Source organism: Balaenoptera physalus (genome assembly GCF_965194825.1).
Source record: "Balaenoptera physalus genome assembly, chromosome: 13".
Taxonomy (NCBI): domain Eukaryota; kingdom Metazoa; phylum Chordata; class Mammalia; order Artiodactyla; family Balaenopteridae; genus Balaenoptera; species Balaenoptera physalus.
In genome coordinates, this window is record NC_138892.1 from 7653107 (window position 1) to 7679453 (window position 26347).

General features: G+C 43.7%; 2 protein-coding genes and 1 long non-coding RNA gene across 3 annotated transcripts in view; all 3 read right to left on the reverse strand.

Moving 5' to 3' along the window:
- Positions 1-26301, reverse strand: part of ACO2 (aconitase 2) — a 52103-nt gene extending 25802 nt beyond the window's left edge. The window contains exon 1 of the mRNA XM_082420600.1: positions 26174-26301. Within this exon, the coding sequence (XP_082276726.1) occupies positions 26174-26209 (36 nt within the window). The 5' untranslated portion in view covers positions 26210-26301. The remainder of the gene's footprint in view (positions 1-26173) is intronic.
- TEF (TEF transcription factor, PAR bZIP family member) overlaps positions 1-26347 on the reverse strand; it is a 140806-nt gene that overhangs the window by 43914 nt on the left and 70545 nt on the right. The gene's annotated exons all lie outside the window — the stretch shown is intronic.
- Positions 16412-26167, reverse strand: LOC309641092. The gene is made up of 2 exons (XR_014252522.1): positions 18952-26167; positions 16412-18560 (listed from the first exon to the last, which is right to left on the reverse strand). It is a non-coding gene; the product is annotated as an uncharacterized lncRNA (long non-coding RNA).

Here is a 26347-nt window from a genome sequence, read left to right on the forward strand (position 1 = left end):
AGTGCACAGCAGCAGTCGGGGGGACCTGGACTTCAACCTGGCACGCCATTTACTACCTGAGCCATCTAGGACAATCTACCCTAAGTACTCATTTCCACACAGTGCTATTGTGAGGGCTAGGAGACAACAGAAAGTACTTGGCACAGTTTCTATTATTACCCCTGTGCATTTATTAGCATACATTCAGCCTCCTCTGTGTTTTTCACACAAATGAGAAGCTATACAAGTTGTTCTGCAACTTGCTTTTTTCATTTATCAACCTATCTTTGAAATATTTCCAATGTTTATACACAGATCTATCACTCTCTTTTGTAAATAACTGCCCTTAACTTCAGTTTCCTTAGAAATAAAAACGAGTAAAACTATACCTAGTGTCTGGCCCAGTAAGCAAAACAAATAACTGTAATCATAATTATAGTGTAGAGAAAAGGTAAAGTAGCAAATTCCTAACAGTAAGGGGACAATTAAGCAATCTATGGACACATAGTATATATCAATACTTAAAAATAGATTTAAGTAATAACGCTGATTGGAAAAATAAGGACAAAATAATATGTTCATACAGAATACAACTTTGGGATAAAAAAAGAATATTTATTAGTGCCTAGTGTGAGATGAGCACCGTGCTAAGTATCTAATCCTCACAGCCACCCAGCGAAGCGGCGCCTACGATTAGCCTATTTTCCAAGTGAGGCAACTGAGGCCCTCATGGAGTGACCAAGGCCACAGAGCAGCAGCCAGGACCCAATCCAGCCTGACTGGCCCACTTTCTGCTACTGCCCCAGGCCCTCACCCTAAGCTTTGCCCCTAAAATGGAGATAAACTCCGTAGTGTTAATAACAAATCAATCAGCTACATGCTCAATCCTTAACCATGATACTGCTCTGCTTACCAACTATGTGCAAACGTCTGTGCACAACAGCTAGTGCTGCCCAAGAGGACTTCCTGCCATGACGGACACGTCCTAGATCCTCACTGTTCAATACAGTAGCCACCCACCACGCGTGGCTGCAGGGCACCTGAAGTGTGCCGAGGTGACTGAGGAGTGGAATTTTTAATGTTACTCAATTTTAATTAAAGTTAAGTTGCCACATGGGACGGCTCAGGTTTATACATTAATAAGGATGGAAAGAGTTTTTAGGAAGCCTGAACAACCTGAATGTTCATCAAGTCAATTTTTCTAAAAAGCTATTTGGACCCCTTTCCATGCCAGGAGTTCATCATCCCACACGACCACCAATCCATTTCTGAAAAATTTCAAAATATTCTCCCTCCCTCTGTTTCCTTGCACAGTCTGCTTTTTCAGGTGGCGGGGGTGGGGTCTGCCCTCTGGACGGTATGAAATAAACGCAACCATCTTCCTCAGGATGTTGCTTCCCAGACCTGAGGTGCAACAGACTCTCCTGAGTCTGTTAAAAATACACCATCCTGAGACTTCCCTGGCGGTCCAGTGGTTAGGACTCAGCACCCTCACTGCATGGGCCTGGGTTCAATCCCTGGTCGGGGAACTAAGGTCCCGCAAGCCACGAGATATGGCCCAAAACAACAACATAACCCTAAACCTTACCCAGGTCAACAACTCAGCTGAGGGCGGGGGTCCCTCAACTATCTGAAGACAGGACTTACCGTCCTCTCTAAACCCCCTCTTCTCTAGGCCAAGGGTAGCCCTGAGTTTTTCAACTTTTCCTTTACGTGGCATGTTTCTAAATTCTGCAATAGCCCAACCATGCCCTGTGCTGAGGGCAAAGGGACAGTCACCTCCTTTGCTAAGCTTGTGGCCGTCCACCTCACTGCTGACACACGCATCACTCCCTTCCTCCTAACACCTCAATAGCCACCTTCCTCACTGACCGCTCAAGCCACACTGTACTATGGACTTGGTTTTCTGTGCAGAGCTCTACCTTAATCTTGGTTTAATTTCAGCACCAGTTTCTGTCTACCTCCAGCCCTCTGTGGTCTACAGGAGTCCGGGTCAGTCGCCCCAGATCCTGACAGGCTGGCCTTCCCAGTGCATGTCAGCCACACACGCAGTAAGCACAACTCTCACGCTGTTCATCCAAGTCTCAGTACAAATGTGACCCATTCCAGGCCAGGCTCCCCAGGGTGGACGTTTGGTCAAGCCAACAGTGATCTATTTAGTGACAATCCCCAGGTCCAGGTCTTCAACCCACAACAGTAACCACCTGACTGAAATGTCACGAAGCCATCGCTTCTGTTTCGTGACTAGGGACAGCCTGACTGACCCGTCAGTTGCCCTACAGAAGTCAACACTCACACTCCCTGTTTCACTAATCTACTAATCGCAACGAAAAAGTACGAAGATGTTAGCCTGGCTATGAGACCTTAAGCAATTCACTTTGTTCCTCCAGGCCTGAGTTTTTCACACCTGTAAAGGGTGAAATCTCAGCCTTGTTCCCTGCTTCAGAGCCGAACTGTGAGAGGTTTAAAGTGTTTGAGAAGTCATGTATAACTCTGAAGAGGCTGATCATACTAATATGCTTACCCCGAAGACTGACTTCAAGGGCAAGGATACCCTGTATCATTCATTCAGGACCACATATATCTCACACATAAAATGAAGACTAGGCTATGGGTAGTCTTAGAACAAAAATAAAAACAGCCTTACTTATTAAGTACCTGCTCCATGCCAAGCATTTTCTGTGCCTAATTTTGAATTCCATAGTGGTACAAGGTAATTGTGATTCCCATCTTACAGATTTGGAAACTGAAGATCAGAGAGGTTAAGTCAGAAGTCTTACATGTGACAAACAGTGAATCCAGGATGCAAGTGCAGACCTGTCTCTTTCTAGGATGAGCCAATTCCCCTGGATTCTGCTACCCCCTAACCCCACACAGCCTATCCTTTCCCATTGGAAGGTAGCATGGTGTGATGGTTCAGATTGAAGACCTGTAGTCAGATTGCCCAACCCAGCAGCAACACTAACCCGCTGTGGCCCTAGAGAAGTTATTTAGCCTCGCCAAGCCTTAGCTTCCCCACAGAGAAAATGGAGATAAACATCAGTGTTAATAGTAAATGAAATAGTCTACTTTAAGTGCTTGGCACAGAGTGGGTTCATATGTGCTCAATGTATGTTTTTATTTTTAAATTAATTTATTTGTTTTTATTTTTGGCTGTGTTGGGTCTTCGCTGCTGTGCACAGGCTTTCTCTAGTTGCAGCGAGGGGGGCTACTCTTCACTGTGGTGCACAGGCTTCCCATTGTCGTGGCTTCTCTTGTTGCGGAGCACAGGCTCTAGGTGCATGGGCTTCAGTAGTTCTGGCGCACAGGCTTAGTTGCTCCGCGGCATGTGGGATCTTCCCGGGCCAGGGATCGAACCCATGTCCCCTGCATCGGCAGCCGGACTCTTAACCACTTGCGCCTCCAGGGAAGCCCTCAGTGTATGTTATATTGTATTATTTTCATGGAGGAGACAGACACACAATTAGATGTGATGAAGTTGTGCTCCTTTTCTGGATTCTGGCAGAAGGGGTATGCCTCTTATTTTCCTTACTGCAAACACAGCTTTTGGCTGATCAGCATTTTTCAGAAGCCTTAGCTCATCTGGGCCTTTGACATTCTTGACCCCTTTCTGATGTATTCCAGCTGCCACAGTGTTTCTCCTTAGTTACTTGCCCTCCTTCCAACTTTGGCTAAGACATTCTAAAAATTTAAGCTGAGGTCTGTAGGGGCATCTCTTCTGTCTCTCCTTCAGACTACTTGCAATTTGTTAGAATTTGCCTTGGAAAACCTCCCATCCCTCTGAAACCCCTTCTGCTTATGGGATCCTGGCAGTGAGACCTCATCTATTTGGTCTCTGAATAATTCAGAAACTTGCTTTCCTCCAGGGCACCAAACATGCTGAACTTCCGTAGCCAGTACAAAGTCTAAAGGGATCTGCCACTGGGCCTTTGCACATGCCGTTTCTTCTGCTTAGAATGTTCTCTGCCCACCCCCTTCTCAATCTACCCTTTGTGTAGGTAATTCCCATTGATCCTTCAAGTTCCAAATTAATTTCACTTTCTTAGGGAAACTTCTTGAACTCTCAGCCCAAGCAGAGCCTCCTATCATCTATGCCCATTTACTACTTCCTGACGTTCATTTGTGAGGTATCTGTCTCCACCAGCCTGTAAGATCCACTAAGGGAGGGATTGTGTCTGTTCATTCATAATAAAATTCCCCATGCCTGAACACCAGGTCTGATACACAGAAGGTGCTACATAAATACCAGTTAATTAAACCAATGAATGTTGCTTTTACTTTACCAACCAGTTCTTCCTTATTGAGCAAGGTTAAATACAGAGCAAGTTTGGTTAACCTTGTGAGAGCAAATAGTTAACAGGACAAATCAATAATTTGCCAGGCTCAGATGCTTGTGGTTAGACTGTAAACAGGTTGAACATTTTTGAAAGACAATTAGGCAATACCTATTAAAATGTAAAACGTTTGTACCTTTTGACTAGCTTTCCCTCTTCCAGGAAGCTATCTTATAAAAATACTCAAATGAGCGTAGAGACTGGCAAAGACGCTCTCTACATCACTGTTTTTATTTATTTATTTATTTATTTAGACAACTTTTCTTTATCTAGCTTCACATTTGGATTGATGGTCTTCGTTGCCACGTGCGGGCTTTCTCTAGCTGCGGCGAGCGGGGCTGCTCTTTGTTGCGGTGTGCGGGCTTCTCATTGCGGTGGTTTCTCTTGTTGCGGAGCACAGGCTCTAGGCGCGCAGGCTTCAGTAGTTGTGGCTCGCGGGCTCTAGAGGGCAGGCTCAGCAGTTGCGGCGCACGGGCTTATTTCCGTGGCACGTGGGATCTTCCCAGACCAGGGTTCGAACCCGTGTCCCCTGCACTGGCAGGTGGATTCTTAACTACTGTGCCACCAGGGAAGTCCCCATCACTGTTTTTAAAAGAACACAACTGTCCAAAAATAGGGCACTGATTGAATAAATTCTGGTTCATCCACGAAGGAATGCCATTCTACAGCTGTTTAAATATTCAAGAATAAGATGATGGTGGTGGTCTAACAACACTGTGAATGTAGTTAACGTCACTGAAGTGAACAGTTAAAAATGGTTAAAATGTCAAACTTTATGTTATATGTATTTTACCATGATTTAAGAAAAGAAGTAGAGGGGACTTCCCTTGTGGCACAGTGGATAAGACTCTGAGCTCCCAATGCAGGGGGCCCTGGTTCGATCCCTGGTCAGGGAACTAGATCCCACATGCATGCCGCAACTAAGAGTTCGCATGCCGCAACGAAGGAGCCCACCTGCCACAACTAAGACCCGGTGCAACCAAATAAATACATAAATATTTTTTTAAAAAAAGAATATTTTAAAACTAAAATAATAATTAAAAAAATTTAAAAAGAAGTAGATCTACCTTTACTGGCAGGAAAAAAATTTCATGACACATTCAATGAAAATAAGAAATAGCAAAATAGTGCCATGGTATGGGCCCATTTCTGTATAATAACAGTAATTAACAAATGTAAATATGTTTAGAAAAAAATTGAAATGATATGCCTAAACTGTTCACAGCAATTATCTCTAGAGATTAGAATTATGGGCACTTTTATGTTCTAGGCTAAGTATTTCTGTAACTTTTAAATGCTGCATGATATATGTGAGTTTCTTTTGTAATCAGGGGAAGAAAAAAAGAACGAACAAGACAAATTGGTGCAGAAAAGCATGCTGACTGTAGTGTAGCGTACACAGCAGGATCAGTCAGGAGCACTTAGACAATAATCAAGTGTTCTGGTTTTTAAAAATGTGCAAACCCTTTGTTTCAGCAAGTTAACTTACAGGAATTTATCACGACTAAGTAAAAGGAAAAAAATGTACCTTCACACTAGAGGAATCTGGTTACCACCACCTCAACCCAGGGATCAAACAGCAACACCAACAGCAAGACTACCTTACAATTCGTGCCTCCCGATGGGACAGCGTCACCTACGAAGAATTCTTGTCAAAAAATGTTTAACCTGAATCTAAGAAAGCTTTGGGACCTTACTTCCAGTTTAAGGGAAATGCAAGGAATAAAAGAATAATCAATTACATCCAGAATGCGAACAGTCTACGAGAATCTGGCCTAGTCCCTTCCAAGTCAATGTCATGGGGGAAAACGGTGTGTGTGTGACGGGGTGGGAGTGGGGAGGTGCTGTTCTAGATTAAGAGACTAAAAAAGTAGAATCAATGCAGCATGCAAATTTTTTATTAGGTCTTGTTTTGAAAAGAGATAGCTATCAAAGATATTTTTGGGAGAAGTGGGGAAGTTAAGAAAATGATACTGTAGTAATATAGCTAATTGACTTATTTTTAAGAGATGAATGTTGAAGCTTTTAGGAATGAGGTGTCACAATGCCTTTAATTTCTTCTGAAATGGTCCAGAAAAAAAAATAATAAAAAATATATAGATGGGGAGGTGGGATGAATTGTGAGACTGGGATTGACATACATACACTATCGATACTATGTATAAAATAGATAACTAATAAGAACCTATTGTATAGCACAGGGAACTGTACTCAATGCTCTGTGGGGACCTAAATGGGAAGGAAATCCAAAAAAGAGATATATATATATATAAACGTATAAGCTGATTCACTTTGCTCTACAGTAGAAACTAACACAATATTGTAAAGCAACTATACTCCATTAAAAATTTAAAAATATATATATATAGATGAAGCAAATAAGGCAAAATGTTGGTAACTGTTGACTCTAGATGGTAGGTATATAGGTGTTCTTTGTACTACTTTCTACTTTTCCTTATGTGTAAAAATTAATGACAAAAAATCTCTTAAGTAAGGCATCAAGTATGGTTAAATCCATGCGCTAGACATAATGGCTTAAATTTCCTTCTTGATTTTTTCTAAATTTTCCAAATTTTCTACAAAGGAATCATTATAATACTTCTTATAATTAGAAAGAATGTAACCAACATTAGTTTTTAATTAAAAATTAAATGCTCGGAACCAAAGATAAATATCCTTGCAGACTGCTTGCTGTGGACTAAAAGCAAAATAATTCAATCTTTTCATAAAGCAGCTTGTCAATAAGACATCCACAGGAACATCCATACTTTTAACTCAGTAATTCCATATCTGAGACTCTATCTTCAAGAAATAACTCTAAATATGTAAAGGAAATGAACATTATAAAATATGGTTTGGGTTAAGACAGAAAATTATTTTCTCCTATAATTCCCCAAATCTGTATTAAGGTGATACTGTGTGGATGGAAAGAGACTGACAGCAAGCTGTTTTTAGCTGGTGTAGAGAGAACCAAAGTTCCCTAGTATCACCACTATAGGTTTCTCCTTGAACCCCAATTTTGAAATCCAACATTCGGGTGAAGGTATCAAGCTCAGAGTGCCCGCAGCCATGGGTCATTTCCCTGTGTGCAGTATGGTGGACAGTGAGAGTCCCCTGTGACAGAAGTGGTGGGGGCCAAGAAGGAACATTCAGGGGTTGGGAGTCCAGAGATCTGGCCTCCGAGTTCAGTCACAATGCACCCTTGTACAAATAATCTAGCCTTTCTGTGCCTTCTTTTTCATTTCTTTCTTTTTTAAAAAAAATATTTATTTATTTTTTTGGCTGTGCCAGGTCTTAGTTGCAGCTCGTGGGATCTTCGTTGCCGCGTGCAGAATCTTTAGTTGCAGCATGTGGGATCTTTAGTTGCGGCATGCAAACTCTTAGTTGCAGCATGTGGGATCTAGTTCCCTGACCAGGGATTGAACCTGGGCCCCCTGCATTGGCAGCGAGGAGTCTTAGCCACTGAATCACCAGGGAATTCCCTCCATTTCTATAAAATGGGAGAAGCGGATCATTCTGGCTGCATCAAAATCACCTGGGAGGTTTCACTGAAACAGCTTCTAGGCCCTAAGGGCTCCCAGACCTCTCAATCAGAATCACCTGAGGTGGAGCCTTAAGCAGCAATAAAGATTACAGGTTACTCTGATACAGCCATATCTGGGAACCACCGGACTAGATGTTCTCCAAAGTTCCTTCCAGCTCAGAGATTCTATAAATATTCCTCCCCAGTAAGCAGGCATCAGATAAACCCACTTATTCCGAAAGGCCTAGGGGAAAGCATAGCAATGTCAGAACAAATTAATCTGTACCAAGGAAGAAAACCCCCAGAGCTCAGGTCTTTCTGGAGTAGCCACAGCCTTCGCCTTCATTTACACACAGATGTGGATGTAAAGGTATGCATATATGCACACATCAAATGCAACCCAGCGTGGTGTCACAGAAAGCACACCAGATTCAGAACGCTACCCATTTATTATTGGCTCCCTGCATGGTCAAACTGTTTACTCTATTTTAAAATACTTATAAAATACGGAGAATAATCCCTGTCATTTAACAAATAATGCCAGAAATTGTTTCCACATGGCTCCCAAACTTTTTCAAGTTAAGGCCCACGAACAAAATAATTCTTGTTGGTAAACAGACCAGGTTGCTGCTGGAAGGCAACTAGCAGCCTTAGTTGCTGGGGGATGGGGGTGGGGGAGGGTCATTATCTCTGCACACCTGTATGTTATTTGCTACAGCACACCTGGGGAAAGCTTAGCTGTACCACACTAGACTCTAGAACACCACCACACTCTCCCTGCCCTCAAGACCACAGTATGGTGGGATAAGACAAACATGAAAACAGAAGGTGTGGTAGTGTGTTAGAGTGGCTATTGTATGCGTTAGGTACAGGGGTCAGTAAAGGCAGGGAAATATGAGTGGTTGAGTGAAAAAGAGGCTAAGGCCTCCTCAGGGCTCAAACAAGATCACGTTTGGGTTCAAATCAAAAACACTGGCTACAGATGCAAAAACCAGAGAGAATGAGTGATCTGCTCAAAATCACATAGCATTTGTGGAGAGTCATCAGGGAAGGAGGAAGTCATTCAAAGTCCACTGTATCCTAGCAACATCCATATACTGGCCACAGGATGTTCCGAGCTAAAAGGAGCCTTTGAGAGAGGACTTTCAAATTTTGACTGAAAACACACAGGCACAAAACACATTTTATGTTGTGACCCAGCAGCAGGTACTGAGAGTGTGTGTAATTCACACGAAGTTTCACTAAACAATACCTGACATGTGCAATGTACACTGATACTTTTTATTCTCTATTATTATTTTCATTGTGGTAAAATACACATAGGTAAAATCTACCATTGTAACTATTAAATGTACAATTCAGTACATTCACAATGCTGTGCAACCATCACCACTATCTAGTTCCAGAACCTCTCCATCACCCAAAGCAAGCCCCGGACACACCGAGCAGCTGCTCCTTTTTCTTTTCACCCTCCCTGTCCCAGCTGCTGGCAATCACTGATCTGCGTTCTGTTTCTATGGATTTGTCTATACTAGATGTTTCATGTAAATGCAATCATACAATAGGTGGCCTTCTGTGTCTGGCTTTTTTCATTTAGCATTCTATATTATCTTTTTTTATTTATTTTATTATTATTTTTTGTATTGATATATTATCTTTTTTTGAAAGCCACTTGCACCCCATTAATTTCATGATCCAATAACAGGTCAACATAGGCAGTCTGAAAACACTATCTTAGAGAACTTCCAATTAAAAATATTAGTTACATAAAATGTATGGTGATGGACGTTAACTAGTCTTATTGTGGTGATCACTTTGCAATACGTACAAATATATAATCATTATGCTGTGTACCTGAAACTAATACAATGTTGTATGTCAATTATAACTCAATTTGAAAAAAATTACTTACAAGCATCAAAGGCAAACAGCGACAACGAATGACAGTCACCGGAGGCGTTTGCAGAGCATCACCAGGCTCTCTGCAGCATTCCACCTACTGTACCAGAGGCCCCCAAACCTCAGCCCACCCATTTGATGCCTGCCTGCACACAACTATCCACGAGGAAAATGGGGAAAATAAAGACAATGTAGCAAGTTTTTTTAAAAAGTCAAATTTATTACATTTAAAACATGTTCTTGGGCTTCCCTGGTGGCGCAGTGGTTGAGAATCTGCCTGCCAATGCAGGGGACACGGGTTCGAGCCCTGGTCTGGGAAGATCCCACATGCCGCGGAGCAACTAGGCCCGTGCGCCACAACTACTGAGCCTGCGCGTCTGGAGCCTGTGCCCCGCAACAAGAGGCCGCGACAGTGACAGGCCCGCGCACCGCGATGAAGAGTGGCCCTCGCTTGCCGCAACTAGAGAAAGCCCACGCACAGAAACGAAGACCCAACACAGCCAAAAATAAATAGATAAAATTTAAAAGGAAAAAAAAAAATGTTCTTTGTTCTGAGTCTTTCCTTCCTATTCCTATACCTTTGATGTTAAAAAGGCCCTTTGAAGAAATAATGGTGATAATAGAGAATGATTTAGTGGTTTTTTGGTTTTGGTTTTGGTTGTTGTTGTTCTGGTGTCCTTACTTCAAAAACTTTAAAACCTGCAACCTCACACTGATCCTCTCAATTCTGTGTGTACACTTTGGTGCCCTCTATCATGCAACTTTCCCAGAACAAGACTGTCTTTGGGGGACAGCAGCAGTCACTGGAGAAGTAAGATACAAGGATGAAGGAAAAGCTAGGTTTTAATATTACCTTTACAATCTCAGTAGCAGCCAGAAATATGAGAAATGATAAGCAGGGCTGACTGGTGAAAAACATCTATCTTCACTGTCATTCTGTCTCCCCTTCCTCCTACCACCAAACCTTACCCATTTGTTTACTCATTCGTCTGTCCATCTATCAACTAGTTACTGAGTGACTACGGGTGCCAGACTACTGTTCGAGGCACTGAGGATACAGCAATGAACAAAATGGTCCAATACTCCCTGCCCTCTTGGGACTGACATTCCGGGAGGTTAAGGGCGGGGAGGGGACAGACAAGTAGAGACAGAGAAACAAGTAAAACCTCAGTCAGATGTCGGTAAGTGTCATGAGAGAATGAAGCAGGAGCAATGGGAGAGGGAGCCAGGGAAGTAGGGGGAGGTGCAATTTAAAGTAGGATAGTTGGGAAGGGCTTCAGTGAGAAGGTGACATTGAACAACGACCTGACAAAAGGTCAACCTACAGGTATCTGAAGGAAGAGTATTCTAGACAGAAAGTGTAAGGATCCTCCAAAGTGAGGTAGTGCCTGTTGTGTTCAAAGAACAACAAAGAGAGATATCTGGATACCCACGTTGATAGCAGCATTATTTGCAATAGCCAAAAAGTGGAAGCAACCCACCCAAGTGTCCACTGATGGATGATGGAGAAACAGAATGTGGTACATACAATGGAATATTAGTTAGACTTAACAAAGGATTTGTAAAAGCCTAAAAAATAATCTGACACATGCTACAACACAGATGAACCTTGAAGACATTATGCTAAGTGAAATAAGCCAGTCACAAAAGGACAAATACTGTGTGATTATACGAGGTACCTGGAGTAATTAATAAGTTCATAGAGACAGAAAGCAGAATAGTGGGTGCCAGGGGTTGGGGGGAGGGGGAAATGGGGAGTTAGTGTCTAATGGGTACAGTCTCAGTTTGGGAAGATGAAAAAGTTCTGGAGATGGCTGGTGGTGATAGTTGTGCAACAATGTGAATGTACTTGATGCTACTGAACTGTACACTTAAAATTCTTAAAATGGTAAATTTTTAAAAGTAAAAAATATATAGGGGGGAGAAAAAAAGAACAGCAAGGAAGCCAGTATGGTCAGAGCAGAATAAACAAGGAGGAGTACAGTAAGAGGGAAGATCAAGATTGCACAGGACCTAGGGACTTCCCTGGTGGTCCAGTGGCAAAGAATCCACCTTGTAATGCAGAGGACACGGGTTCGATCCCTGCTCAGGGAACTAAGATCCCACATGCCGCGGGGCAACTAAGCCCACGCACCACAACTACTGAGCTCGTGCACCTCAACTACAGAGCCTGCGTGCCGCAAACTACAGAGCCCACCCGCCCAGTCTACACGCCACAATGAGAGAAGAGAAAATCTGCACGCCACAACTAGAGAGAAGCCCACGCGCCACAATGAAAGATCCTGCATGCCTCAGCGAAGACCCACGTGCCACAGCTAAGATCTGACGCAGCCAAAAATAAATAAAACAAATAAATAATAAACAAATCTTTAAAAATAGAAAAGATTGCATAGGACCTTGTAGAATACAGTAAAGATTCTGGACTTTACTCTGAGTGAGAAGAGAAGCTAATAGAGAATTCTGAATAAGAATTACATGGTCCGACTTGTTTACAAGGATCATTCTGGCTGCTGGACATAGAATAGAAGGAAGCAGGGAAGCCAGATAGGAGGCCAACACAATACCCCAGTCAAAGATGGTGGTGATTTGGACCAGAGTCGTAATGGTGGAGGTGGTGAGAAGGGGTTGGAGTCTGGATATACTCTGAAACTACTAACAGTAGGATTTGCTAACAAACTGGCCAAGAGGCATGAGAGGAAAGTCAAGAATACCACTGAGGTTTTGGGCCTGAGTAACTGGAAGAATGGAGTCGCTATAAACTGAAATGGGAAAGGTAACAGGAAGAGCAGGCTTGGGGGTGAGATCGGGAGTTTTTCTGTCTGACACTCAAGTGGAGATGTCAAGTAGGCAGTTGGAGTCTCATCCTAAGTCCCATCCCTCTAGAACTTGGCTAATTAAATGGTTCATCTGGAATCACAGATTATCAAAACCCAAAGTGACCCCAGATCACCAGATATCTTTTATTCACGTGACAGATGAAGAGTGCCCCAGGTCACATACCTCGTTAACAGCAGTTTGGAGCAGAACTCAAGTCACTTAATTCTCAAGTCAACACTTTTTCCACCACACTACTTCCCTAATTAAAACTGAAGCAGGGACTTCCCTGGTGGCACAGTGGATAAAACCCCACGCTCCCAATGTAGGCAGCCCGTGTTCGATCCCTGGTCAGGGAAGTAGATCCCACAGGCATGCTGCAGCTAAGAGTTCACATGCACAACTAAGGAGCCTGTGTGGCACAACTAAGAAGCTGGCGAGCCTCAACTAAGGAGCCTGCCTGCTGCAGCTAAGACCCCATGCAACCAAATAAATAAATAAATATTAAAAATAAATAAAGTTACTCTTTTTTTTAAAAAAAACTGAAGTAGTACTGATTCATTAAACAAATATTTATCCAGCCCCAGACTTTGTGCTGTGGTGCCTGAATTAGTGAGATAAGCAAGACGGACACAGTTCCTCCCATTGCTGAACTTACAATCTGGTGAAGAAGACAGATATCAAGTAATCGCTCAAGAGACTATGGCAGCAACGATATGAGAAGTGCTATGAAAGAAAGGTTAAGCAGCTATAACGCTATAACAGTATAAAGCTGGAGAACCTAATCTAGACTAGGGGAAGGGCTTTTCCAAGAAAGTGATATTTAATCTGAGAACTGAAACCTGACTAGGAGTTAGCCAGGCAAAGAAAGTGCAGTTTAGGAAAAGGAATCCAGGGAACCTGGCAGGTGGAGAGAACAGCATGTGCAAAGGCCCTGTGGCAGGGAAGCACCTGTAGTTGAAAGAAGAAAGAGAAAGCCAGCTTGGCTAGAGCAAAGTGAGCAAAGGGCAGTGGAAACAGCAGAAAGTAAGGCTAAGAGGTAAAATGGAGCCAGGTATCGTGACGGACCTTGCAGGTGTATGAGAAAAGCACCATAGCAACCTTGAACTACAGTTTATCTGAGTCTTGGCACAATACCTCAGAACACCAGGCGGTAGGCCTCTAAAGGAGTTGTGAGACCATCTCCCACTTGCTCCTTATCTCCCTGGGAGGCAGACATGAGACAGTTTCTCCTCGCCTCCCTGGATCTGATGAGGTATGGAGCTTTCTGCCCTGGACTCTTCAGACTAGAGCTGCAGGATATAAACCCGCTTAGTGGCATCAGGGCTGCCACAACTTTCAGTGCAGTCATCAGCTCCTTTTGTTTTGGTGCCGCCCTTTTCGGTGTGTGCAGCTAGGACCCAAGGAGCTAGCAACTTCGGCTTACTCTTCTCAGTCTGTATATAAGTAATGAACTGTCAGAATATGAAAGTGGTTCATTGTACCTTTACCAATCAATTGGTCAGGCTTTGATCTTTTCGTATAAGTATGAACTTTACAGTAGGACATGTTAAATGTTTAACTTGATTCTAAAAGCAGTGGGAAGGACTTCCCTGGTGGCACAGTGGTTAAGAATCCACCTGCCGGTGCAAGGGACATGGGTTCAATCCCTGGTCCGGGATGATCCACATGCTACGGAGCAACTAAGCCCGTGCGCCACAGCTACTGAGCCTGCGCTCTAGAGCCCGCGAGCCACAACTACTGAGCCCACGTGCCACAACTACTGAAGCCCACGCGCCTAGAGCCCATGCTCCACAACAAGAGAAGCCACCACAATGAGAAGCCCGCGCACCGCAACGAAGAGTAGCCCTGCTCGCCGCAACTAGAGAAAGCCCGCGTGCAGCAACGAAGACCCAATGCAGCCAAAAATAAATAAATAAATAAATAAATTTTTAAAAAATAAAAACAATGGGAAGCCACTGAAGCAGGATTATATCTGCGTTAAAAAAAAAAAGTCACTGTGGCTGCCATGTAGATAATGCATTCAAGAGGGGTAAAAGTATTCAATGGAATAGGTTGAGGGTGGCTTATCATGTAACCTATTTCCTATAAGCACATTTGTATTTTAACACTTGAACACCTATTCTGTGCCAAGCAATAGGACACAGATACCAAGAAGAATAAGACAGTCCCTACGCTTATATACCTTAGTCTGGCCACAATCAGCAGTAAATGTAACCCACTGTGACCTGCTTGAGGAAAGAAACACACACAAGGGGCAGGAGTACAGGAGAGAGAACAATTAGCTCTGCTTGGGATGCCCAGGGAAGACTTCACTGACCAGGGCTGTGGAGGATAAATAAGGGTTTGCAAGGCACTCAGAGGACAGATAGTACATAAAAAGATACAGAATCATCAAGTGAAGTGTGCAGGAGCTACAAGTCACTCAAAATGGTGCGAGGTAAAAGACAAAGCAGGAAATGGTGGAAGGTCAGGCCAGAAACCCAGCAGGTTTGATTCAGGAGGCTGAATTATGACCTGTGGTTTATTTACACAGCGAAAAGAACTTAGATATAGCTCAAAGGCCCAGCTCTACCATTTATTAGTTGTGTGGTGTCAAGCAGGTTTCACCTTTGAACCCAGTTTCTTTTTTTTTTTTTTTTAATTTTTATTGGAGTACAGTTGATTTACAATGTTATGTTAGTTTCAGGTGTACAGCAAAGTGACTCAGTTATACATATACATACCTCCACTCTTTTTAGATTCTCTTCCCACATAGGCCATTAGAGAGTATTGAGTAGACTTCCCTGTGCTATACAGTAGGTCCTTATTAGTTATCTATTTTATATATGAACCCAGTTTCTTCACTTGGAAAAAGGGAATACCCACAGTATTATGTGAGGTCTGAAATTATGTGAATGAGCTCCCAAATAATAGCAATTATTATGTAAAATGCTACAAAGCAGATTGTTTTTTGTTTTTTAAATAGCCTTTACTAGGGTTTTTCCTCCCATTTAAAGAAGTAGGACAGGGCTTTCCTCGTGGCGCAGTGGTTGAGAATCCGCCTGCCAATGCAGGGGACACGGGTTCGACCCCTGGTCTGGGAGGATCCCACATGCCGCGGAGCAACTGGGCCCGTGAGCCACAACTACTGAGCCTGCGCGTCTGGAGCCTGTGCTCCGCAGCGGGAGAGGCCGCGATAGTGAGAGGCCCTCGCACCGCCATGAAGAGTGGCCCCCACTTGCCACAACTAGAGAAAGCCCTCGCACAGAAACGAAGACCCAACACAGCCATAAATAAATAAATAAATAACATCTGATTGTCTTAAAAAAAAAAAAAAAAAAGAAGTAGGACAGGTTTCATGGCGAAAATTTAGACAACACATAAAACAACACAATTTTACAACTCCCCAGAGCCCATCCAGGAGTACTTACCCTAAGACGCCTCCACCAGACCCCCTGGCCTGATGCCAGGTACCCTGTGGTAACAGTGACTCCAAGAGAGGCACTAAACACCAGTCTGTGCTGAATCTACACCTCCCCATAGTCCCTGGCACCAGGATACCTACTGAACCCAAACTGAACAGGTGGTAGGGCTGAGGTTTCTAAGCAAAGACAATGATAATAATAATAATTACTAGTAGTAGTAGTAATAGTGATACTTAATACTTTCTATTGAGTGCCAAGTTATAAGCACTTTACATGGATGAACAGCCCTACTGTATATGAGCTCCATTTAACAGATGAGGAAATTGAGGGCAGGAGAAGCATAGTAACTCACCCAAGGTCTCACAGATACACCAGCATTTAAAGACAGCCTGGCTCTAAGCCTAAACACTGAGCCTTCCAAGCGCCAAGTGAACTCTGGCAATTCTAAGTATTGATTTGGATACAAATGAATTAAAGAAATCAGATAAAATCAAAATGGAATAGATGCCAAACTGTTAACAGTAGCTATCCCTGGAGGGTGAAATTATGGACAATTTTTTACTTTTAATATGTATTTAATTTGAACTTTTAGAATCAGAAAAAAATTTAAAGAAATATAAATACATGTATTATTAAACATATTTTTAATTTGGATTATAACATTTTAAAAATACTAGATGGAAGTATACTACAGTGTTAATGGTAGTTATCTCTGGGTGGGGGTGGGTTATCTCTGGGTATTACAAATAATTATAGGTAATTTTTATGGTATTCTTTATACTTCTATATTTTCCAAGTTTCCTACAAGGGGTACCTTTACAAATAAGAAAAAAAGTAAGAAATTAATTTTACCTTAAAAATAGATATTCCTGAGTCTTATAATATCTGACCACCGTGGTTGGAGTATGCGTAGTCCACATCAGTATTATTTAAAGAAGAATGATGACTTGGGGGTATTTTTTAAAAAATAACTTATTGGGGTTTTGTTTTTATTTCCTAAGTCCCAAAGTAAAACATACTCAATGTTTGGTTCCACCTGGCCCCAGGGCCCAGAGACATTCCAGAGATCATCCATAGGCCATCCACACAGATGTCACAACAACTAGAAAATGGGAAAATTTTCCCCCATGCTTGGAGCCCAAGTCTCGGGGCTTGTGAAATTCTCATGAGTAAATACCAGGCCCTTATCTAGAACAGATACTTCCACTAAGCCCTACAAGCCCCTGATTCAACATGATTAATCCAGGAAGCTCATTTTCTTCCAGAAAGTCTGTTCCACTACTAGACAATTCTAATACTTTACAACAACAACAAATGCTTCTGAACTGAAACACACCTCCATTAAATCAGGCACAGATTCTAGCAATGGAAATGTGGGCTCAAATCCCAGCTCTACCCGCAACAAGCTGTGTAAACTTGTGTGTTTTTATTTAAGCCCTCTAAACACAGCTTTTTTCATCTGTGAGTGGGAATAACACCTTCACAGGCTGTAGTGAGGATTAAAGGAGAGTACCTATGTGAAAGTACTCAGCCCAGTCGCTGACACGCTTCCTAGCCGCGTCCTCTGGAACCAGATCAAATGAGCTTAATCACTCCTCCACACTTCAGCCCTTCAAATCACCGAAAACCATAATCGTGTCTTCTCCATTCTAAGCATTCCTATAGTACTTCCTCGCTACAAAACTCCCTCTACTTGGGTGGGAGTCTCCCATCAGGGTGACCAGCAGCCAGGTGCCCTCAGATCTGTTTTGGAGTAAATCACAGTAGCTAACACACTGCTCCATGCCAGCCACTCTTATAAACCCTGCTGGACAGAGCTCAGCCTCCCTAACTGCCCTGAAAATGGAGAGGCTCAGAGACAGGAAGTGGCCTGCCCAAGGTCACACAGCTGGGAACCTGCTGAGCCCATGCCCTTCTCACTATGCTACAGACAGTGTCTCCCAACCTCCGCAGGCCCAGCAGCCAGGTGGGCTCAGTGCTCCATGGGGGCTCAGTCCCAACTGTTCAACGCCTCTGGTGGAATCCGGCTTCTTGGTTCGATAGTGCCCCCTCCCTTGCTGGATGGGATACAGATCTCTAGGGCTCCCAAGGAGTTAGGGAGGCTCTCCTGACCCTGCATTTACTGACACAGAACAAGCTCTGAAGGAGGGAATACAACCAAAGTGGACCGACCAGGGAGTCTGGTAAGAAATAATATGAAAAGAAACAAAACTGTGCCAAGCAAGATCACAAAGGTTTTTTCTTTTTTTAATTTATTTATTTATTATTTTTGGCTGTGTTGGGTCTTTTGTTTCTGTGCGAGGGCTTTCTCTAGTTGTGGCAAGCGGGGGCCACTCTTCATCGCGGTGCGCGGGCCTCTCACTATCGCGGCCTCTCTTGTTGCGGAGCACAGGCTCCAGACGCGCAGGCTCAGTAGTTGTGGCTCACGGGCCTAGTTGCTCCGCGGCATGTGGGATATTCCCAGACCAGGGCTCGAGCCCGTGTCCCCTGCATTAGCAGGCAGATTCTCAACCACTGCGCCACCAGGGAAGCCCCACAAAGGTTATCTTATGTCATCTTCTCAACAACTGTGCCAAGTGGGATTGTTACAGGTCATTCTGTCTTCTGTTTTAATGAGAAAATGGAGACTCAAACAGATAAGAAGGTAAATAATTGCACTAAAATGTAAGCTCTATGAAGGCAGAAAACTTGTCTAATCTGATCACCACTATATACTCAAGAGCCTAGGACACTGAAGGAAGAACCATGATTTGAACACTAGTCTCTTCATCTTGCTTTCAAATTCAAGTTGTGACCATGTCTCTCCAAGACACAGCCTCTAAATGGGCTCCAAGGCAGTAGGGGGTTCCTTTAAGAAATGAGTTGATAGATTCACTCATCTGCCTAATTCTCCTTTGCTGCTGTCTGGAGCAGAGACTCTAGGCACACCGTGAACCGCATACAAATCCCAAACCCTGCTCTGGCCCCCCGGGGCAGCAGCCCTTTGAATACTTACAAAGGGCATCCTCTGTAAGCTCAATAGGCAGCCTGTGAGGCTGACCCACAGCTCTGGCCTCTCCCTCTCAAGCTCTGCTGGTATTTGGGGCAGGAGGCAATCACGGCCTCAAATAGATCCATATGCAAACAGGGCACGGAGCCAACCGAACTGTGTCCCCTCTATCCAGCCTACTCTGCAGAGATCTAGTTTCTACTCTCTATGCCCAGGGGAGTTCTCTGGGGAAACAGCTTGAGTGGTAAAAAGCCTGAGTTCTGCAGTCAAACAAACCTGCATTCAAAATCTGGCTCCGCTGCATACTGGTTGTGACCTCGGGCAAGCCGTTTAACCAATGGGGGTCTATTTCATCATGGTGAAAACAGGCTAATGACACCCACATCTTAGTGTTGTTGTGAAGGTCAAGTGAAGCAGTGTTTGTCCAAGACCTAGTTCAGTGACTGGCACAGCGGGCCTGACAGCTCATTATCAGTATCTCTAATGCCAACGGTGCCGCGGGGCAGACTAAACATGCCACCACACATGCAAGTTCCTGGATGGTCTGGCCTGAATTTAGCTCCACCCAGCACGCCCCCTCCTTTTCTGGCGTCAGCCCAGTGTATTATAGTTGCTAAGCCGTGAGCAGCAACAACAAAACAGTAACAACACACACGTCCAGCTGAAGGTGAAGGAGCCCAGCTACGCAGCACTGAAGTGTGGCAGTTACAGGAATCCCCGAGGCCTCTCTGCAGACCCCCACAACTGGCCACACACAGGATTGAAGCTCCCACTCGGAAACTGCCTTGCCCTCTGCAGGGTGAAGGCAGAAATCCTCCTAACTGGGCCTAAATTCCCCAAGGAGCTTCATATTTAATGACGGTGATACTGCAAATGTAATTCTAGAGCGCATCTTCTCAATGCTGCCCTTCAACTTAGAGAATTAGAAAACAGGAAGCCAGTGGATTCATTTGTGCCTCTTCTCCCAGCTCTCTTAGGACAGTACCCAAAAGATTTTCCTGCACAACTACTACATACCCGATATCCATGGACAGCACGGGAGGAGCAAGCAATTTCCCCAGAGTCAGTCTTTTTTATTTTTTATTTATTTTTATTTATTTATTTTTTGGCTGCACTTCACGGCCTGCAGGATCTTAGTTCCCTGACCAGGGATCGAACCTGGGCCCACAGCAGTGAAAGCGCCGAGTCTTAACCACTGGACCGCCAGGGAAATCCCAAGAACCAGTCTTGAGGATAAATGCTGTGGCAAGGGAGGCTGTAGACCACCTCCAGGACTGAAGACACAGTGCCCATATTTTCACCAAGTGCCCATACCCTGCGTCAGATTTCCCCCAAGTACTTTATATACACAGTCCCATTTAATACTCAGAGGCAGAAGATACTGTGTCCATTTTACAGGTGAGGATACTGAGGTTCTGGAACGTAACTATTTTGCCCAGGGCCACACAGCAAAGCTGGTGCCCTTTCCTTTGGCCCAAGCTTTGCAGAATGAATCCAAGAAAATCATTCTCCATGCCTTTTAGGATCCCCTAAATAAAGAAGGGCTTCTACAGGTTCATTCTGGAACAATCCAAGGAAAAAGTCTGTCCTTTGTCTCAGTATTAGAAAAGGCCTATTCCTAAAATAACATTAGAAACTATTCACAAATTTTTATAGTGTATTAGAGTTCAAAGAACTTTCCAGGGACTTCCCTGGTGGTCCAGTGGGTAAGACTCCACGCTCCCAATGCAGGGGGCCCGAGTTCGATCCCTGGCGGGGGAACTAGATCCCGAATGCATGCGCAACTAAGAAGTCCAAATGCCGCAACTAAGAAGCCCACATGCCGCAACTAAAGATCCCACGTGCCACAACTAAGACCTGGGGCAGCCAAAATAAAAATATAAAATAAATATTAAAAAAAAAGAACTTTCCAAATATTATTAGGCCTTCAGGACCCTTCTTAATTGGAGGGTAGCTATGAGTTGTCCCATTTTGCAGAAGTGTAACCTGAGAGCCACAGAGGGTAGAGACCTTGCTCGAAGCCACATGGTAAGTATGTGGTAGAGGAAGTCTCCCAAAGTTCCTGATATTCTATGTGTTGCCTATTTTTTTTTTTTTTGGTTTATTTTTATTAAAAATTTTTTTTCTTCCTGTTTTACTGAGATATAATTGACATAGCTGTGTAAGTTTTAAAGTGTACAGCATAATGATTTCACCTACATCATGAAATAATTACCACAATAAGTTTAGTGAACATCCATCATCTCATATAGATACAAAATCAAATAAATAGAAAAATATTTTTTCCCTTGTGATGAGAACCCTTAGGATTTACTCTCTTAACAATTTTCATATATAACATACAGCAGTGTTAATTATATTTATCATGTTGTACATTACATCCCTAGTACTTAACTATCTTATAACCAGAAGATTGTACTTTTTGACAAACTTCATCCAAGTCCTCCCCACCCCACAAAGCAGCCCCCCTGCAGTCCCTCCCCTCCTTTATGCTGAGAAGCCCAGAGCCTACCACTGCCTTCCAAACCACCTGCTGGGAAAACAAGGTGTGTCAAAGAACACTGAGCCAATGAAGACAGACGGCTCAAGCCCCAATCCTCATTCTAAATACTTCCCAGATGACCCTCTTGGAGACACCAGGTAGCAGAATAATGCCCAAGATGAACAGGGCTCACTTCAGACATGAAGCTCATACTCAAGTGAGGGACCCTGCGGCAAGACACTTGACCCCATCCAGCTTCCTCACCTGTGAAATACAGATACTTGTTGAATTTATAAAGGAGCTTCGGCTCCTGACTAAGTTTTGCAAGTACTATGCGAACACATGACTACTGAATTCAAGTTCACCCATCCTTCGGTCACTCAGGTCCCAAACCTAAAAGTCATCCTTAACTGTTCCTTCACACTCCACATCCAACCCACCTGCCTCCAAAATATCTTCACTACCAGAACCCTAGTCCCAGACACCTGCACCACTCCTTGGATGATTCCAACAGGCCCCATTGGTCTCCCTGCCTCCTCTTTCGCCCCTCTGTGGTCCATCATCCACGCAGCAGCCTGAATGATTCTTCTCAATCATAAATCAGATCCTGTCACTTCACAGTTTAAAACCGTCCAGTGGATTTTCATTACACTTGGAGTAAAACCCTATTTCCTTACCAGAGCCGACATGACCCTGGCTCCTACCTCTTGCTCAGACCTTCCTCTCATCACCTCAGCCACACTGGCCTTACTTCTTACCCTCAGACCTATCTCAGGTGCTTTGCACATCCTGCTCCTTCTACTTCAAGTCTCCCCTCCCAAAATGCTGAAGGGCCACCTTCTTATCATTTAAAGTCACCTCTTCTGAGAGGCCTTCCCCAACCACTCCAGTTAAAGCCATGCCACACCCTCACCCCTATTCTCTCTACCACACTATCTTGTTTTATCTTCCTTGTCCCACTTCATAGCTAGAATTTTCTTGTCTACTTGTTTATTCTGTCTCCCCAGAACTACAATACAAGCTCCACTACTCCTGTTCATTATTACACTCTCAGTGTGTAGAACAGTGCTAGGCACATAGCAAGCTTTCAATAAACATTTTAGGAACGGTTGGTTCAAAAGGCAATGGTGGGACTTCTCTGGTGGCGCAGTGGCTAAGAATCCGCCTGCCAATGCAGGGACACGGGTTCGATCCCTGGTCCGGGAAGATCCCACATGCCGCAGACCAACAAAGCCCATGCGCCACAACTACTGAGCCTGCGCTCTAGAACCCGTGTGCCACAATTACTAAGCCCACGTGCCACAACTACTGAAGTCCGTGCGCCTAGAGCCCATGCTCCACAACAAGAGAAGCCACCGCAATGAGAAGCCCGCACGCCACAACGAAGAGCAGCCCCCGCTCACGGCAACTAGAGAAAGCCTGCGCGCAGCAGTGAAGACCCAACACAGCCAAAAGTAAATAAATTAATTAATTATTTTTAAAAAGGCAATGGTGTGCTCCCCTCTTCCTCTGCCCAAATTTAAGATTGGAAGTTTGTTTACTCATCCATTCAATCATTCATTCATTCAGTTCAAATCAACAGCTGACTATAGGACACCTGAGAAGATACCACAGTGAATAGGGATGACCTGTTTCCCAATTCAAAGCAAGATTTTTTTTTTTAAACATGGCACTTTATACAGGAACTTATAACTTCTGCAAATGCATCAGACTTCTTTGTAGTTAACTGCTGTTTCAGATTTACATGCAAGGGGTTACGTGACTTCCCTAAGGTCACAGGATGAGAACTCAGCATCCCAGTACCTCAAGGCAAAACCAAAATCTAAAATGTATCTGGAAGTGCCCAACCACTTTTATTTACCATCCGTGGTCATTTACACAAAAGTTAATTTAAAAAACCAGAGAGTAAATGTGGCTTTTCAAAAATTTCACCTCCATTTTCTTCACTCTGTTTCTATCTTCCTACCTGGTAGCAGGTACTATCAAACAATAGAACACTTTAAAGAGCACTGTTTTCTGGTTATGGACCATTAATGGTACCCTGGTTGACAGGCTGAGTCTTGATGCCAAAGGGAAGCAGTACTATAGTGCAGGTGCTGGGACCTCAGCCTTGGGAGTCAGAAAGGAGCAGATTCAAATCACATCTGCTAACAACTAGTGATAAGGTCCTAGACAAGTCTACTTTAATTTAATTAACAAACAATTATATAGCACTTACTAGATGCCAGCAGGGTTCTAAATACTTTGCAACTATGATTATTAGATAAGTCAGATATACTATTATCCGTATCTTACAGGTGAAGAAACAGGCATAGAGAGGTGAAGTAACTTGCCCAAAGTCACAGCGAGTGAGTATTAGAGTCAGCATTCAAATAAGACAGTGTGATGCCAGAATCCATGCTCTTAGCCATTATACTATGTTTCTGCTCTAATCCTGTTTCTTCATCTATAAGACAGGGCTAATAAATCTGCCGTATCTCACAGGATCATGTGAGACTACCGGCACACTAAGGTAAATGTTAGCTGCTCTTAGTGGTAGTAGTAATTGCCATCATTCTATCATCTACCTTCACCTTTGGTCCAGCCAAGGTCCAACCAAGACCTTTGGCCTTCTGCCCAAAATACTTTAGCTGAGAAAGATCGCCAAGGTCCTCTGCAGTAGAATACATTAGAATATACTGAAGTTTCACGAGAACAAAAATTGTCTGCTTTTTTTGCTTCACTGTATCCAGAGGAAGCAGTGGGTACTCAGTAAATATGTGGTGAATAAGGTAGTAATAAATTGAATGCACAGACAGGGTTCTGTAGACGCGACAACTAAAGTAATACCATCACTTCTCAAATGTAGCTAAACACAAAAGAGGTAAATTTACAAGGTTTTCAGAGCACAGTGGTAGCTGGCCGTTACTTAAGACAGCCTGGCTATTAGGAGACAGTGTGGTATAATGCTGTTCATTCATCTTAGCTAAATGAACAAACAAGGAGACCCAGGTTCTCAAGGTCTTGGATTGTCTATCTGTAAAAGAGGAAGTTGGACAACATGATAATCATAAACAAATATATTCTACTTTCTCATCACTTTATAACAATCATCATAACAATATGAATGGAAGCCGACCACCAAAAACTCAATAAATGTTTGTCAATGAACATAATCCCCAACTGACAGATGAGGAAACTGGGATTCAGTTCTCAAGTTCAAGGTCACTTGCACTGGGTAGAATATGAACTATAGTCCAGATCTCTTCCTACACAGGTCTAACACTCATGCATTCCAAGATCCTTTGTGATATCAGTCCTCTCGTCCAGGCTCAATGAATCTGTAATAATTTATCTTATCAAATAATCTTGCCTAACTTCACTACATCATGGGTCAGGAGGATCAGAAAGAAACACTATTTCCACTTTGTTAACCTGGAGAATCAAAAGATCTAAAGAGATAATTAGCAAATCCCTTTTTTTGCCCAGAATTTACAGATCATAAAATAAATGATGATTTTGCTTTAAACCATATGGTTTAAATTTAAGCAATGTGACTTTAAAAAAAAAACTTCTGGTAACACAATACTTTTTGAGAGTACAGTATAAAACTTCTTTTTCAATTCTGCAATCAGAGTTGTGCTACTTGATCCAAAGTAGAATCACAAAGTTAAATGTAAAAGGTTATCAGAAAATATCTATAAATGCTTGCTCACTTTATTTTTATTAATGAAATACATGCCTGACATTGAATCTGAGTATAACACCTTACTAGGATTGTCAAGTTAGGAGTGAAAAAACATCTGGCAGTCGGTCAATTTTCTAGATGGTTCATAACAGGACAATCAAGGTCAAACTGTTGAATCTCTTTTACCCTCCCATCTAGTAATTGAAAAGCAACCAATTATGAGCTCAAAATACTCCATTATGGGTACTCTCACAAATACAAATGTCAGCTCCAGGATCACACTCGGGCTCAGAAAGTTCTGAGGGCAGGCTGACATGAACAAGAACAGAGAACAGAGGGGTAGTAGGGCAGATGCTCAGGCCACAGCACTTCGGTAACACTCAGAGAGAGCAGGAACTTTCACCTACTTTCTAGCAGTTTCATCATCTATCAAATGAGAAGAGTCATCTCACCAAATGATTATATGAACCAAATGATATGATGAGGAATTAAGTCTTGCAATCTTGTGCAAAGGTGAGAGACTAGTGTTATCGTTACTAATTACTACGTCTGGGCACGGAAGGCCCCCTCGAACTCCTGGCTATATGTTCCGCAGGATCCCCACAAGATGGAACAGGTAATAGTTTTTTTCCTCCAAACTTCAGGTTTGGCAACCACGGATGCACCTGGCTAGCAAGGGTCTGCTGCTGAGAGGTGAGAAGCGAGGCCTTCGGGCTCTGGACCTAGCGGGCTCCACAACCACCGCGGCCCCCAGTCACCTTGTCCTCACCTTGAGGAACGGCAAAAGAAAAAGGAAAAAATCCTACATGGGAGAAAGTGCGGCCCTCAAAATAGGTGCCTTCACTCTTCACCTGGCCGCCGCTTCTGAGACCCACGCTTGCAGCGGGGCGGAGACAAGGCTGGGAGAGCTGACTGAGCCGGGGACGCCTTGACCTCGGGCGCCGGGCCCGCGGCAGGGACAGGTACACGAAAAGCCGGCCGGAGGTCGGGCCCGCCTCGCCTTGCCTCGCCCACAGCCGCAAGCACAGGAGGAGGCACCCCGCCCCCGTGAACCCAGAGGGCCCTCAGTTCGCTCTCACCTGCAGCCGGGTCACCAGTAGGCTGTAAGGCGCCATTTTGTGCACTGACAAAGATGAGGTCGCTTGAAAATGACGTGCACACGGCGTACTTAAAGCCTTCGGGTAGGGGGCGCGGCCTGAAGAGAAACGCAACACCGTGAAGGCTGGGCCTCCGCAGAGGCGCCGAGTCGTGTG